Source organism: Hyalella azteca, unplaced genomic scaffold, assembly GCF_000764305.2.
Source record: "Hyalella azteca isolate HAZT.00-mixed unplaced genomic scaffold, Hazt_2.0.2 contig15845, whole genome shotgun sequence".
NCBI lineage: Eukaryota > Metazoa > Arthropoda > Malacostraca > Amphipoda > Hyalellidae > Hyalella > Hyalella azteca.
The window spans coordinates 16338-32876 of NW_025945679.1; the positions used below are offsets into that span (position 1 = coordinate 16338).

Genomic DNA, 16539 nt, shown 5'->3' on the forward strand with positions numbered 1-16539 from the left:
AGTGGAGTAAAATTTTTAACTTTTGTTGCGAAAATTTACTCTCGAAGAAAAAATACATTTCTGGTAATCCTCGTGTAGGCTCTGGGAACAACAAACTGCGTTTGAGTCCAGCCTACGGAATTGCCTTCGTTGACTTTTTGATATTAAAGATAGTAAGAAAGTAACAAAATTTACTTGATTCTCACTCAACATAATTCGTGTGAAGGTTAAGGAAATTACGTTCTTTCACTGGTCCCAAAATTTTACTCATGAGTTGGTGGTTAAATTGCGTTTGTATTAAGATTACGCAAGCAGTTGAATTCATGATGGAGACATGCACAGCAAATTCAAGGCAGGTCGCGAAGGCTGCTTGCATCCACAAACTTATGCAGATTGCAAGAGGATTGCGTCGGCCATAGAGATTAAAAAGATTAATTGCAGAGGTTTCGGCCTACTGACATTCTAAAGCGCAATTTTACGATCGTGACAAATCGTAATGTTTTGATTCAAACGTGAATTAGCTATTCGAGGGATTCGTGTAAATGAATGTTTTTGGAAATTCAAAATGCAGAATCTCATTCGTGAAAAATATTGCCGAAAAATAAGCACCCCAATGTTATTTATTCTGAATTGCAAATTATTGAATTGAATTTCGCTACAACGATCAAAGCTAGCGTACGTTTTTAAGAGTAATAAAAGATAGCATCCATATTCGTTTTTTTCGATGTTATAACCTCAATGGTTCAACCAATGTATGGAAAATCGACCGGGAAACTCATCTGTACGGGACAAGTATCATTTGCATGACAAGTATCAATTGCATGGAACATGTATCATTTGCATGGGACAAGTATCATTTGCATGGGACAAGTATCATTTGCATGACAAGTATCACTTGCATGGGACAAGTATCATTTGCATGGGACAAGTATCATTTGCAGGGGACAAGTATCATTTGCAAGGGACATGTATCACTTGCATGAGACGAAGTATTTTTGCCGGTTTATAGCACCTCCGAGTATCAGTTGCGTGTGCCCATTTGTGCACAATGAATTTTCGAAAAGCCGATCCACTACTCACACCGCACCTGATGAGTGCGGTGAATGAGTGATCACTGTGCCTAATTCACTGAATGAGTGATCGAATGTGCCTAATTCGCAACTTTATCCGCAGTCTGACTATAACGAATGCTGCTTGGAGCCTATCCAAGTCAAACAGGTTCTGATCGATCGAATAATATTGATGTGGTTCGATCAAGAATCTTAATGTGGAGTCTCGCTCGGTCGGTATGGGAAAAATTCCATTTGGAGTGGGCAATATCGAGGGGCGCAGCACCGATTTAAACAAAGTTTTTCTATGCTGCTTCAGTGGAGATCTTCGAAGCTTCTGAACCCGATAATTTATTGTCGAATAATCTGCACCGAACGATGCCGAATATACAGTAGTCGATGCCCATTGTGTAGTACTCATGCCGAATTGTCATTGATAGATTCGTAATCTCTTTCAATTAATGCTGAATCTTCAGTTATCTACGTAGAATCTGGTATGATCGATGATAAATTTTCCTACATCTATGAGGAATCCTAGAAAATTAATCTTTTACTCGCACATTGATACGAGTCAAGAAAGACTTGAAACGTTTACATAATAATTCCATGATAAAAATAATACATGTTGAACACTTTGCTTCAACCACACTAAAATAATAACATGTATCAATTTTTATTCAATTAGAGTGATACTTTATGCGATTTCATCCGAGGCACCCGTAGCACAAAACAACCGTGTTAATAAAATGACGGGGGATTTTCTACTACTTTATTGTTTGCAGGTTAGTCGACAATTGAACAAGTAATAAACCGTAAGGAGAATGCATTCCAATTTCTACCGAGGTTCAATTTAGTCTCAATTTATTGAAAAAATGAGCTACCTCAGTATGGCACGACATTAAATTAAGATCATATACTAAACCTTAAACAAGGAGAGACACTAAATTTACTGGCCACAAGCAGATCCCACTAATTTTGCTATCATGATAATAAAGTCACTGCCAAACAGGTAATTATAATCTCCCTTAAAAAACCTTACATATTTCCTAACTCTCACTGGAATCATTTAACACATTTCCATCACCAATTGAAGAACACTTGTTCTGGTACCGTTCACTAGCAGAGGGACTAGGCAATTCAACTTTGGCTAAAGTTTCGGCTGCATCGTCAGCGCCCTCAATATCGGAAATGAAAACGCCGTAAGGTGAGGAATCAGGACTACGTGGAGCGTCGGTTGATCCAGCAAGGGATGTACAAGAAATTACACCCGCAGTAGATACGGTAGCACTTAGAGGTGATGAACCGACACCCGAAAGGTTGGCAGCAGCATCAAGCCGCAGCTTCCTTCCTCCGTCCCAATCACGTGCACCTCGGAGTGCGGCTTGGATGTGGCTTATGAGCACCTGCCTCGTATCATTCATCTGCAACGCCGCGGCATCACCTGAAAGTTGGTGAGGGCAAATTATTTTATTGGTCATCTCAACGGGAATCGTAATAAAGATAAAAAAATAATTAAGGATTAAAATCTTACTGATTTCGCTGTTAATTCTGAGTGGTCTAACTATTAAAACAAAAAATAACCTGATGGAATCATGTTGAATCTATCAGCATTTAATCGGTTTATTGCGCGTCCAATTGCGTTCAGGAACAATCTAGACAAAGTGATGCAGAAGTACATGTTCAAACATGAAATGCTTAGCACCTTCCTGACCTAGCAAAAGTCCAGTAGCTATTGCAAACCAAAGCCAGTTTTCAGATCTCCTGTGAACAAGTCACGAGAAGTACAAGAATCCGCGACAGGCCACGGGCCTTTATATTGAACGCCGAAACAACTATACTATACCTTGAGCTCCACAACATTATGGGCTTAAACAGAGCATAATCCATACATCCAAAATAAGCGTGGAATCTTCAACTCCTATAGGTACCCACCTAGAATTCGCGTGCATAGTAGGTGATTCCCAAATGCTGGTTTGGTTACAGTTCTTTTCTCTCCAAAACCAGTGAAGCTGAAATGAAGTGCCAAATCTCGTGTCATGCAGCGCTTTAGCAGTCTCCTCACAGTCATCTTAGAGTTCGATCCGATGTAGGGTTTTAACTTTTGAATCTGTAAGGAAAAAAGTTTTAGAACTTCCAGCTCATGAAACACAATCTGGCTTACTGTTGATGGTCATTTCCAAGCACGAAAAAATATATGCATTTATAAATAAAGTACGCAAGTGCATTTCCAACTCAGCAAATGCAAATACATATACATAAAAATACAGTAAACGCACTCATAACAAATTTTGAAATAATTGCATCCAAATTTACCATGTCGGCAGTATGTTTGATTGCATATCTAGGTATGTCAGCACCATGTCAGCTCAGGTCACAAAAGCCTATTCTATTAGATAATGTTCAACATGTTGGCTCGACACTAAGATTATGTTGGCTCGTATTGTACCCACCAGGTTTGGATCCTTGGCCATATTATCTAATTCAGTCATGGTATTGGCTGGCGCCTGCAGGGCTTCAGAGGCACCCAGATACTTGCTTTCCGTCATGGAAATCAGCTTACTGAGGAGCTTATCGAGCCTATCGAGCCTGTCGATGTGGTTTTCCATGGCCTTGTATGTTCTCAGTAGGTCTTCTAGCTTGGAATTAATGCGTTCCTTCCATTCCTCTGGGAGAGCCCCACACCTGTTGGCAGGCAGGTTTGAGAAGAATCATAGAATATCAACGAAAATCTCAAACAAGTTTAAATTCTCTGAGACAATTTAACAATTGAATTATTTTCATAAAGCAGTATTAAGAAATGTAATAAAACGGATATAAATCTATTTTTGACTAACGCTTTACGAAGAGTCTTTAAATTATCCCTTACAAACATGAAGCTTCCAAAAAATGACCTACTTGAATTGAATGTAAACACACTCTCAATTGGTCATGGACATTATTAGCAATATCATGATGATAGTTTCCAAGTTTCTTCAAATTAGAAATTAACTTACTGCTGAGCAGGGCTTGTAGGGGTGAAAGTCAAGACAGGAACAGGTGGGACCTCCATTTGATCCTCATGTCAGTCAGTGGTCAAGAACTGCATTGCTACAGAGAAAAGTAGGAAATTGTCATATATATCCGAAGTAACAATTTCCTTTGAGGCCAAAATGACTTGCCCCAAGTATAACAGGAAGAGCCGGTACCCTGATCCCTTCCAGTTAGCTAGGTCGAGGTCACACTCGCGGTTGAAGTCGGATGGCACATGGCTTTTCATTTCAGTGCACATCTCGTCAAATTTAGTATTGGAAAAGCTTCCAAGATATGCTTTTACGAATTTTTTTATTGGAGCAACGCTTCATCCCAGTAAGCGGGATGAAGATAATTAAGTGATTTATTACATCCTGATAATAAAGTAGCTCAAGTGCATAACATCCAGCACAAAACCAGAAACCACAATTGATAGCCTGTAGTAATGGGATCTTTCCTCTGTGATGCCTAGGATCTAACCGTTTATAGAAACTCTCATCACACCTGACAGGGCAAGAGTTTTCAAACCTAACGAAATGACCTTATCTGTAAACACCAATTTTGACACAACGCTCATTGCTGTGAAAAGCAGTGCGTGGGACAATTGATTTCAGTTCTCCGCAAACAAATGAATGGACCAAGAGAAACAAAAAAGGACCATGACTGCTGTCAAGAGAATTTAAGAGTTGCATGTCCAATTGAAAAGCTTTAAAAAATTCTTCACAAGATATCATTCCCTTGTGATGGCATCTATTTGAGCAATAAATGCCCACAGTTATGACATGATCAGGAAATTTCAGAGGATACTAGGATAGAATAGCATGTATATTTATTTGTGTTTTTGAAAAGAAGAATACCATCTTTGATAACAGAAAGGCTGACATGTTGCACATAGCTTTCACAATACTTTCATTCAAGAATTGATATCACTTGTTTGCTTAAATCGCAAATTAACTAAAAATTTAAAAGCGAAGAATAGTCCACAAAAATTCATATCTTTATAGAAAACGTTTTGGAGTCCAGCTCCATCGTAAGTTCGTAGAATCTAGAATCACAAATTAATACATTGAAATCACAGAACGAAATTAAAAACCTAAATTTACAAATAACAGACGGAGCACTACTAAAAACTTTAATAGATTAGTTTTGCTTGAACTACTCAAATGTTCACATAAATGACTAGAAGTTAGTATCAGAAGACAGAATAAGCTTGTTTCACCACGGGTGGTTAATGGCCAGAGAATTAAATCATTCATATTCACAGGGATCAACATTAGGAATAGTTTTGCTTGAACTACTTAAATGTTCACATAAATGACTAGATATACTTGTGCTCACATCTTCAGGCTGCGCTAAACTTGTGGAACTTGATGGAGAAGACTAGTGATGTATTACTTGAGTCAGCATCACTAACATTTGGTGCAAAGCCGGGGTAGTAGCAAGTGAATGAGATTGACTATTTTCTCAATTTCTAGATGTTGACTTTCCTATTCATGATACACCAAACACCTAGAAACTATTCTTCGTTCTGCCTAACTGACAAGTCAGCAAAAAGCTCAAAAATTGAATCATTGTAATCTGCAGCTGACTGAGTGGAGTACCTAGTAAATAATGATTAGCCAGGTAGTGCAAATAATTTTGGTAGTGAATAGGCAATAGATTTTTCTTATTGTTCTGAAGGGGAGCATGTAGAAAAAAAACTTTTGTATCTAGGGAAGGATCATCTTGAAACTTGGTACACATATGTAAATAAAAAATCGAAAACTTTCTGTGGTTTGTAAATATTTTGAAAGAAATGAAAGTAAACGTGAAATTCATAGAAAACGGCATAAAAGGGGTGGTACTAATTTCTTCATTCAATTAACGTGCTACAACATCGAGAGACATATGTCTCGATTCGTAAAGACCATATCTAGCGATCATCCGATCACTTTTTCAATTTTAAAGATATTTTCACTTCCCACCCCCCCCCTTCCCCCCAATTTGTTCATTATATATTCAAAACAAAAAAGAAATCAGACAAAGGGACATGATGATCGCTAGACCTTGTCTTTACAAATTGAATGGTGCATCTCTCAATGATGTAAATTCAAAATCATAGATCGATTTTTAAATTGGCGTTTTTAATTGTTCAGGGCAGCGAAATAATTAAAATTTATTGAAAAAGGTAGAAAATTCTGAAAAAATGACTTGATACTGTGACCCAAGCTTCCCCATAGCCAATTACTTGTATTGAAGGTACCATCAAGCGTCTTTAGACTTACTATTGTCCAGTTTAAAGCGCGAATAAGCTATAAATATGATTTTTAAAAATTATATAAAATTGTTCAATTTCAAACAACCTTGCACAAAAAGTATTAAGTATGTACATCCATGTTATTTGCTTTATCGAACGCGTCTTGTTCGCAGTATTACCACATTGCTATTAAAGTAAATAATATGATACTAAAAAATTCAAATATTGTTAGAAAAAGCCACTTTATAATAGTTCAAAACGACCTCACGCAAAAATTATTGCATGTACATCCATAATTGTTGCTTTATTGAACACGACTTGTTTGCAGCTTTAAATCGAACGCAAACATATTGCAATTAATACGAATAATGATCTATAAATACAGATTTAATTACCAATTATTGATAAACAAAGGTTACAAAATGTTCGTCTTATAAAAGTTCGAAACGACCTCACGCTAAAGCCATGACAGCTAGGGACATGGGGTCATTTTTATTCACATGAACGACAGCAAACGAAGCACTTTGAAGGAAAATCGTCATCAAGCTGAGATTGAAGTTTATGACAAATGAAAACCTGATAAACGGCCCAAATTTATTCACTAATGTATATTTAATGCAGGTTTCATTGAAGACCAGAGAGTATTTCTTATTGACAATTTTCTTATTGTTTTTCTCTATTCGGCGAATTAGGCTCTTGATAGGAAGTGAAATGTAATGTATATTTAAACATCTGGAGGCAAGGATTTTGGCTTGGAATGCTTGGTCTGAAGATGTCGAGTTAGTCTTCGTTTCTCGACACAAGAATATTCGCATTCCGGGCAGCTAAAAGGTTTCTTGGATGAATGTTGGGATAGTACATGCCTCTTCAGAACACTTTTGAAGAAACAAGAATATTCGCATTCAGAGCACCTAAGTGGTTTCTCAGAGGAATGCTTGTGTCGTAAATGCGATTTTAATTCGCCGTTTGTTACACAGGAATAATCACATTGCGAGCAACTAAGAGGTTTCTCAGTAGAATGCTTGTGTAGAAAATGAGATTTTAATTCGCCCTTAGTTACACAAGAATATTCACATTCCGAGCAACTAAGAGGTTTTTTAGATGTGTGTTTGTATAGTATGTGCGATCTTAATCCGCCTTTAGTGACACAAGAATATTCACATTCTGTGCACCTGAAAGGCTTCGCAGATGAATGCTTAGATAATACATGAGCTTTTAGATTATTCTTGGTGACGCAAGAATATTCACATTCTGAGCACCTAAGAGGTTTCTTAGATGAATGCTTGTGCAGTAAATGCGATTTTAATTCGCCTTTACTGATACAAGAATATTCACATTCCGAGCACCTAAGAGGTTTCTCAGATGAATGCTTGTGTCGTAAATGCGATTTTAATTCGCATTTAGTGACACAGGAATATTCACATTCTGAGCAACTAAGAGGTTTTTTTGATGGATGATGGGACAAGACATGCCGTTTCAGACTTTTCTTAGAAGCACAAAAATATTCACATTCCGTGCAGTTTAAAGGGGTCCCAGATTTATGCTTGGATAGTAAATGTCTTTTGAGATCGCCTTTAGTGACGCAAGAATACTCACATTCTGAGCAGCTGAGACGCTTCTCTGATGAATGATGGGACAAAACATGCCATTTCAGATTTCTTTCAGAGGCACAAACATATTCACACTCGGTGCAGCGTAGAGGTGTCCCAGTTGTATGCTTGGATAATACATGCCTTTTCAAATCGCCGTTAGTGACGAAAGAATACTTACAATCCGAGCACTTGAAAGGTTTCACAGAAGAATGCTTGTATAGTATATGTTTCTTCAGATCGCTTTTAGTGACGCAAGTATGTCCACATTCTGAGCAACTTAAAGGCATCTCCGATGTATGCCTGTTAAGAATATGGCATTTGAGGTATCGTTTACTGGAACAAGTTGTAACTACGGCATCAGCAAATCTACGCTGGGAATAAGTGAGCCTGTTGGTGTGTTCCTGGGAGCACGATGCTGCAGAAGCGTTGACGCTGCCAGCGTGGTTTACAGAATCGATCTCGGATGCAGGCTGCTCTTTTTTCTTGCCCTGAGGAGTTTGTAAGGGAATCAGCATCAGCACACGATCCATACCAACATTGATCTGTTTGGAATTATTCACTGTGCTTTATTCTGAAGAATTAGGTAGTGTACACCTGGGTAACAACTTCTATTTGTTTAGATTTCCCAGCTTTCTAGTTTCATGTCATCTAAAAACCAGAAAAACGATCTTGGGCAAATTTTGGTTGTTCCACTTATCTGGAATTATAATAAATGAAGGACAGGAAAAGAGCGATTTGGCGGGTTAGAGAGAAGAGCATGGAAAAACGGGAACAGTCCAACAGCACAGAAATACACAATCTACAGTTACAGTATTGCTCGAAAGATTGCTAGAATGTAAAATGAATCATTTGCATCAAAATAGGTATCTTCACAGTTCAACAAATATCACAGCAGGAAGCATTTTTTTTTGCTTAAAAGATCCCAGTCTGATATTCCATGAACAAACAAAGAGCAACTGACAGGTCAACTCGGCATTTATCCAGAGTTTGTTGAAACAACAATGGGATGCAATAGGAGCTCGATACAAAGTTTTGGCTTGCAAGTAATAAAATAGTTTATTTTGTGGCCAATGTGTTGAGCACAAGCAAGTTTAGTCTGTTGGGCAAAAAATAGAGAATCCAATTAAAAAATAATAGGTATATATACCGTACTCAAATAAACATCGGCGCAGGGGATGCGACAGAAAAACGTATTCATTGTACAGGCATAAAAGTCATCTCTTCAAGACCCAATGAAGGTTTCAAACAAACTGTTTTTTGGAGAATTTAGGCATAGACTCGGGTGGTAATGCCATAGCCATTTTCAACTGGACAACTTAATGTTCAGACTAGGAACTGTTTGGAGTCCTCACCGTAGGTGAAAAATAGGAATGTGCATGCAATTTCAGAAGGGATACTAAATTGAATAATTTCACATTTAATGAAGTTCCTTAGAAAAATTTCTACATTTTTTTGCATTTAATGTCTAGTATACCACAATCAAGCACAATAATAAATTTATGAATGATGCTGGAGACATGAAATCCCAAAAATTATTTTGAATTTACAAAAAAAAATTGATCTGAAAACATTGAAGTCTATTAAGACAAACTACCTACCAGCATATCAGGCACGGCAGGGGCGAGCGAGAGGAGTTGGCGGGCTGCTTGTGCATCAGAAGCCTTGACTTGCGCTTCCATCTTGCTAGCCACGTGGGACGATGGACTCAGCGCTTGCTGGGCCTATACTTTCAAAAAAGTTAAGAGATCTTAAATTAATCAGCCAATCATTGGCGGCCCTTCAAGCCAAATCCACCAATCACAGACAAGAAAATAGTGCGTAAGTACTTACGTTCACTTAGCAAGTTTTGAAAGTATGGCCCCTGGTCTCCAAATCCATGACTGGGAGGCTTACATGAACAAGCCTTCCACGACAATCAGGAATATTACTTACATATGCAAGGGAGGAAATCAAGGAATTGCTGCAAACTGATAATGTAGGAAGGAAGTCATTATGAAGCTAATCGGGATTTTTAAACAATTTTTTAAGTTGTTAAATTTAGATTGCTTTAAACCATGAAATATGATACAGAGGACAAGTCTACTAGTCCATTATTTTCAAATCCAGTTCAACCCTACATGGGTTCCACCTATAGAACATCAATTGAAGGGATATCTAATAAACAAAAAACTGCTCATGAAGCAGAGCCATGCTAGGACTGGCAGACATAATCACGGTGACAGAAATTCACCACGTAGTTCACTGGCAGAAAACACCATAAACCCATATTGAAATGCATGGCTAATCATGATCCATTACATGAATCATGTTTATGACACAGTAACTATTAGCTGGCAGGCCAGCAGAATCCGTTATGAACAAATACATTGTTGACTAAATGTAAACAAGAAATGATTCATATACAGAAGCTTCATTTGATCAATTGTTTGAGTGAAGTGGTTGCATGCAATAATGCAATACTTGTAAAATGATGAAAAATTATTCTTATTGATTTATAATTATTTACTCATTCCATATAATAATTCTCAACATTTCATGATGCTTACTAGGTAACAACAACAAATTTAGGAATAGAAATCAACAAATTAAATGCATCTTTGACAGGGTTGGCAATGATTAAATCACTTGATTTTTTATAAAAAACATGGCTTTTTTTATTATTTATATTTTTTTGATATTTTTATATATTTAAATTTATTGAGTGGCAGTCTTCAATTTATTTTGAAATATTGTTATTCATGGTTTAGTATAAATGTACTACCCTATGACAAATTGGAATATGAATCTGTTGCCTCTAGTCTTAGTGTGTATTATGTTCCAATGAATTGTATGTTTTTGGTACAGAGGCATCAAGTGTTGCAATATATTGTACATATACCATAGCTAGCAGCTTAGCTAATTCTTATAAGGCTATAAGTAGTCTTTAACTAACTATTTGACTATTAGTTATATACTAATCACATTATACAATTTACCTGTGTTAGCTAGCTTATATCAGAAGGGTTGGTTGAGATTGTATTGACCTTTTAAGCATTTAGAAAGATTTTTCACTTTAATATGAGTATTCTAATTAAAATATTTAATTTCAATCTTTAAATATGTGAATTTATAACTATAAACAAAACAATTACTATTACAAAACTACCTATAAAATAATTAAATGCAGTGAATGGAAATAAAATGTTTGAATTGTGTACAAGTTCATTTCAAACAGTGTTAGCTTTTCTCATAACATAAGTCTCGTTTCATGTCGTTTGGGGTTTGTTTGGTTGTTGTTCATATTATGTTTAGTAGGTATTGGCTAATTGGTCTGAATCAAATGGGAACAGTGCAGTCAGTCACTACTAGTTGGTGTGTTTAGAGGGTAGGGTCTGGTAGATTTATAGGACATAAAACTAGTATGGTAGATCTATTGATAGTGTTGTGCACTGTGCTATCAGCTACCTATCTGTTGTGTGACTTTTCAATGTTTAGAAGATCTGCATTCCTGAAGTGTTTTTGTATATTGAAGCCAGTTAAATGGTCAATATTTAGCTCGTTAACTTGCTCCATACAAACTTTATGAAGCTAATGAATAGATTTATCAATAACTGTTTACCCAAAAGCCCCTAAGTGGTAAACACCACTTTGGCCAATCTTGAAAGCAATAACTGCTCTTTTTAGCCATCCATATACAGTTATTGTTATTAGGCTAATTGCAACATAAAAAAATAACATTTCAAAAAGACAAAAAAGCTGAAAAATAAAATAAATAAAAATTATGAAAAAATCATCCATTCATGATTTTTGTGATTTAAAAAAAAATCAGAAGAATCACCAACCCTGATCTTTGATGAAGCTGGAAATAATTTACTGGAGACTTAATTGATAGCAAATGTTATGATAGCCAATAAAATGATGAAAGTGATAATTTTACCTCAATTTCAATGCCAATTGGTTCCTCCTTCACAGTTACGTCTTCTCCCTCATATTCAGGCTCCTCCTTCACAGATATATCCATTTCCTCATATGTAGGCTCCTGCTTCACAGTTATGTCTTCTGCCTCATATTTAGGCTCCTGCTTCACAGTTATTTGGTCGCCCTCATATTCATGCTGCTGCTTCTTCATTGTTAGGTCATTTTCCTCATATTCAGGCTCCTCCTTCACAGTTATGTCTTCTCCTTCATATTCAGGCTCCTCCTTCACAATTATGTCTTCTCCCTCATATTCAGGCTCCTCCTTCACAGATATATCCATTTCATCATATTTAGGCTCCTCCTTCACAGTTACGTGTTCTTCCTCATGCGCAGGCTTCTCCTTCACAGTTACGTCTCCTCCCTCATATTCAGGCTCCTGCTTCGCAGTTATGTCTTCTCCCTCATATTCAGGCTCCTTCTTTACAGTTATATCCTGTTCCTCATATTTAGGCTCTGCCTTGATGTTACCTCCCACTTTCTCTGGGAGTATAAATGAGCCACTGGCCTTGACAGCTGGGGAGATCAATATAAATAAAGATCATGATTATGCTCAACAATGGAAAATAACTCCATTACAGATGACAAACAATATACCACAGGAGTCAGGTGCTGCAGGTAATACTATATATAAGCACCTTGAATTTGACATAGTAATATACTACTAGTATAGGTACCTAGCTTGTGTAGTTACTTGGTGCATTCCTATATCTACGCAGCTTACCATCAGACTCGACTCTGCACACTACGGAAGGTGTTTGGATGAGGTTCATCTCAGCATGCCAGCCCCTCTTGACAGCAGCATCAGACAGTTTGTGTACCACAACACGGCACTCTTTCATCTTAATCTTCATGATAATTATTATATTTGTGCAGATCCAAGTTAAACTGTGACCTATTGATTATCAAAATTCAGAAAATATCAACAAAGTCAGAGCATTAACTGCAATAATTTTACTAGGCAATGACAACAATGTACAAACACTATCAGGGTATAGGTCACAATTCATTATTTCACATGAATATATGTAAGCTCTTCTCACTGGAAATCCATCCCTTTGTACCATCATACAGAGCATGCAGTCTATTTACCATGTGTACCCACCCATGTTAAATTTAACTTGCTGACAATCATCTATTTCAGACATAGATCAGCATTAGTTTTATTTTTTCCTATCCTTAACCAACTTGCAACACAAATTTTGCTTCAAAAACCTACTAGAAAAGAATTGAAGCATGACCTTATTGTAAAATCACAAACATAACATGAACTAAATGACATAAGAAGACAAAAAAATTAAGATTTTATCAGCTGGAGCACCTCTCACCAGGCAGAAACTCATCCAAAATATTACAGAGTTTCTTGAGATTAAATTATACAATTACTTTGAATGAAGATTTTTTTACCTTTATAGATGTTAATTCAATATGAACATTAAGAAGCTTTCCTGTAAAAAAATTTGATTTTAACCTTTTTGAAGGCAAGCATAGGAAAATGAAAGAATTTGAATTTCATGAGTCACTATGATGATGAATGGGCAATAATTATAAGATAAATTCATTTGTATGAATTTTTCAAAATTTTGCATGCTATCGAGAAAATAGCAGATGAAAATTCCATAAAAAGCGGTAACTAGTACCTACTCTAAAAAATGTGAAATTTCATTTTATTTTATCAAATGCATAGGGAAACTATCAAGTTGCAATTTGATTTAATTTTATCTAGCTCTCCTTTTAATTATCTAGGTACATTAATATTACTTCTTCCGGCTTTTTAAAAAATGTGGAAAGAGCATCTATTTCACTGTATAAGTCAAAACTTTGATTTGAATGCTCATATTCTGATTCCTGGGTATGGCAGGTGAGGCCATTTATGGATGGATGGGCAGATTGCAAACTTTTGGGGGGCATGATAACATAACCTCAAACATAAACCAGGGCTTTTTTGGAAGAAGATTTCAAGTGACTATAAATGGTAACTTGCCCATAAAAAAGGTTAACAATACACATTTTACAAATTTTTTCCAAAGTGATTTTCTTCTTGAGGCAACTTTTGTCAGGAATTTTAATCAGAACCCTCCATCAAAGACATATTTTTCCAATAGATAGCTTTAATCAAATTGAAGTAAAAAATGTTGTAACTTTTATTTACAGGTTAGTGATACATAACACCCATATTTGAATTGGATAATGACTTGACTAGAAACTTTTACTTATTATAAATGAGAATAAACATTGATTAAAATTGCATTATTGTATGCATTGAAATGATGCACTTGAGTAAAATGCTAGAAAATGTCCTGGATCAAATAAAGTTATTTTGGGCTCATCAAAACTTGAGTTAGGGATTAGCAGCATGCCTTTCTTCTTCAGCGTGTTGGGAGATTGTTTCACTAATTTCATGAATTAAGAACATTATTTTACAAATTGACTACAATATTTGTTAATGGCAAAGTGCTTCAGACTACCGGACCATAATTTTAGTATAAAAATGACACAAGCATGGAATTATCTAGCAGAAAAGAGAATAGATATAGTGAAGCCTGGAAAATGTGGTACTACATATCACAAACAACACATGCAAACCAGCCAAAGAGAAATTAATATAAAATAGAGAAAATCTAAATAGAAATAGAGCATAAATACATGCAATGATTAAAAACATTCAATTGAAAATAGAATTAGATAAAGCTTTCTCCATTTAATACATCTCACATATGAAAATGCAAGTATGATGTGAATAATACTGGCAATAAGGCAGAATTATGTTTTAATCTATAAATCATACATTGAAAAAATATTGCCTTCCTCTCAAAAAAGATCCAGCTGATGTTTTGAGGATGTTGTACGTAGTTTTAGTGATTTGTACCATATGGTATGCATGAAATTTATTAATCTTTATTTCTTACTCTCTTTTAATTATTGAATTGTGCTAATTAGTCAAGTAACTTATGGACTTGCATAAAAATTAATTCCTAGATATTTGGGGATGTTGCAATCAGCTACTAGATGCAACTTGCAGCAAGCTACCAGATGCAACTTTCAACCAGGTGCAACCAGCTACCAGATGCAGCCTGTGACATGATACAACCAACTAGCAGATACAACCTATGACCAGGTGCAACCAGCCACCAGGCACAACCAGCCACCAGACACAACCAGCCATCAGGCACAACCAACCACCAGGCACAACCAGCCACCAGGCACAACCAGCCACCAGGCACAACCAGCCACCAGGCACAACCAGCCACCTGGCATAACCAGCCACCAGGCAGTTACTTCTCATACTGTTTTCACTAGTATTTTCTTACTTATCTCAATGAGAAATCTTATCTATGGTTCCTCAAAGAAATAAAATAGGTCAGTTATTTTGTTTCTTGTTCTGAATTGATTTGCTGATAAATATTTCATTACCGTAAAATGGGGTTACTTTGACCGGCGGGGTAACTATGACCACTTTTCATTTTTTTAACAAAAAACCCAAAACTCAAAAACGATTTGACATAGAAAAATTTTGTCAATGGCCATCAAAGGCCTAATACTGAGGCTACGTAACACAATAGAAAGATTTAAAAAGTTTGCATATCTAATAGTTTAAAAAATTAAAAATGTGACTCATGAAAAAGAGCTATTATTTAAAGCCTGTCAGAGTACCCCCTCCAATTTTTTTTATTATTTTTTTTTTGGTAAAATAACTCCAGGTTTTGATGCATTGCAGTAGAACTCTTCTAGTTACATATGCAAAAGACAAATTTTAGGAAAGTGTCATAGTTTGCAAATGGGGGGTGCTGCCCCCCAATTATTTTAATGTTACAAAAGAATTTAAGCTCGCATTAGTTTATTAAAATGTTTCTAGAAAGGTTGCTAGAGCATGCTCAGTTCAGAAGCTCTATACACTTAATTTCAAGCCAACATTTTTCCAGGTTAATTCTTCGTTTATTTTTCGGATATTATCACGACGTGCAGAAATGACCACGAAATTCTAACTTTATTTTCATCCATTTTAGTTTTTTCATAGAGAAAAGTCCAATTTGTTTTATACAAAATTTTTTCCCTAAGACAACAAAGAAAACTCCACAATTATTGAAAATGTACCGAATTGCATATCGGGGAAAACTTTGAGTGGAATAAAATTTTTAAATTTAGTTGCGAAAATTTACCCTCAAAGAAAAAATACATTTCTGGTACTCCTCGTGTAGGCTTTATGAATAACAAACTGCGTTTGAGTCCAGCCTACGGAATTGCCTTCGTTACACACCTGACAGGGCAAGAGTTTTCAAACCTAACGAAATGACCTTATCTGTAAACACCAATTTTGACACAACGCTCATTGCTGTGAAAAGCAGTGTGTGGGACAATTGATTTCAGTTCTCCGCAAACAAAATGAATGGACCAAGAGAAACAAAAAAGGACCAAGACTGCTGTCAAGAGAATTTAAGAGTTGCATGTCCAATTGAAAAGCTTCAAGAAATTCTTCACAAGATATCATTCCCTTGTGATGGCGCCTATTTGAGCAATAAATGCCCACAGTTATGACATGATCAGGAAATTTCAGAGGATACTAGGATAGAATAGTATGTATATTTATTTGTGTTTTTGAAAAGAAGAATACCATCTTTGTTAACAGAGAGGCTGACATGTTGCACACAGCCTTCACAATACTTTCATTCAAGAATTGATGTCACTTGTTTGCTTAAATCGCAAATTAACTAAGAATTTA

The 16539-nt window shown here is 36.1% G+C and overlaps 2 protein-coding genes across 3 annotated transcripts; both read right to left on the minus strand.

Annotated features, from left to right (window-relative positions):
• Positions 1-1785: 1785 nt before the first annotated feature.
• On the minus strand, positions 1786-16539 carry LOC108671378. Of its 2 annotated transcripts, none has more exons than XM_047884673.1 (5): positions 16078-16539; positions 4022-4541; positions 3479-3710; positions 2961-3135; positions 1786-2469 (listed from the first exon to the last, which is right to left on the minus strand). In XM_047884673.1, the coding sequence occupies exons 2-5, from the start codon at positions 4075-4077 to the stop codon at positions 2075-2077; spliced, it is 858 nt and encodes a 285-aa protein (XP_047740629.1). In that variant the 5' UTR covers positions 4078-4541; positions 16078-16539; the 3' UTR covers positions 1786-2074. The 2 variants fall into 2 exon arrangements, with proteins under 2 accessions (XP_047740629.1, XP_018014408.1); XM_018158919.2 differs by lacking the exon at positions 16078-16539 and adding an exon at positions 7870-7933 and having other exon boundaries at positions 4022-4115.
• LOC108671377 (zinc metalloprotease ZmpC-like) lies at positions 5554-12760 on the minus strand. Its single transcript, XM_018158918.2, has 5 exons — positions 12544-12760; positions 11782-12335; positions 9464-9586; positions 8200-8353; positions 5554-5573 (listed from the first exon to the last, which is right to left on the minus strand). Exons 1-5 carry the CDS (start codon positions 12671-12673, stop codon positions 5554-5556), a joined length of 981 nt encoding a protein of 326 aa, XP_018014407.1. The 5' UTR covers positions 12674-12760.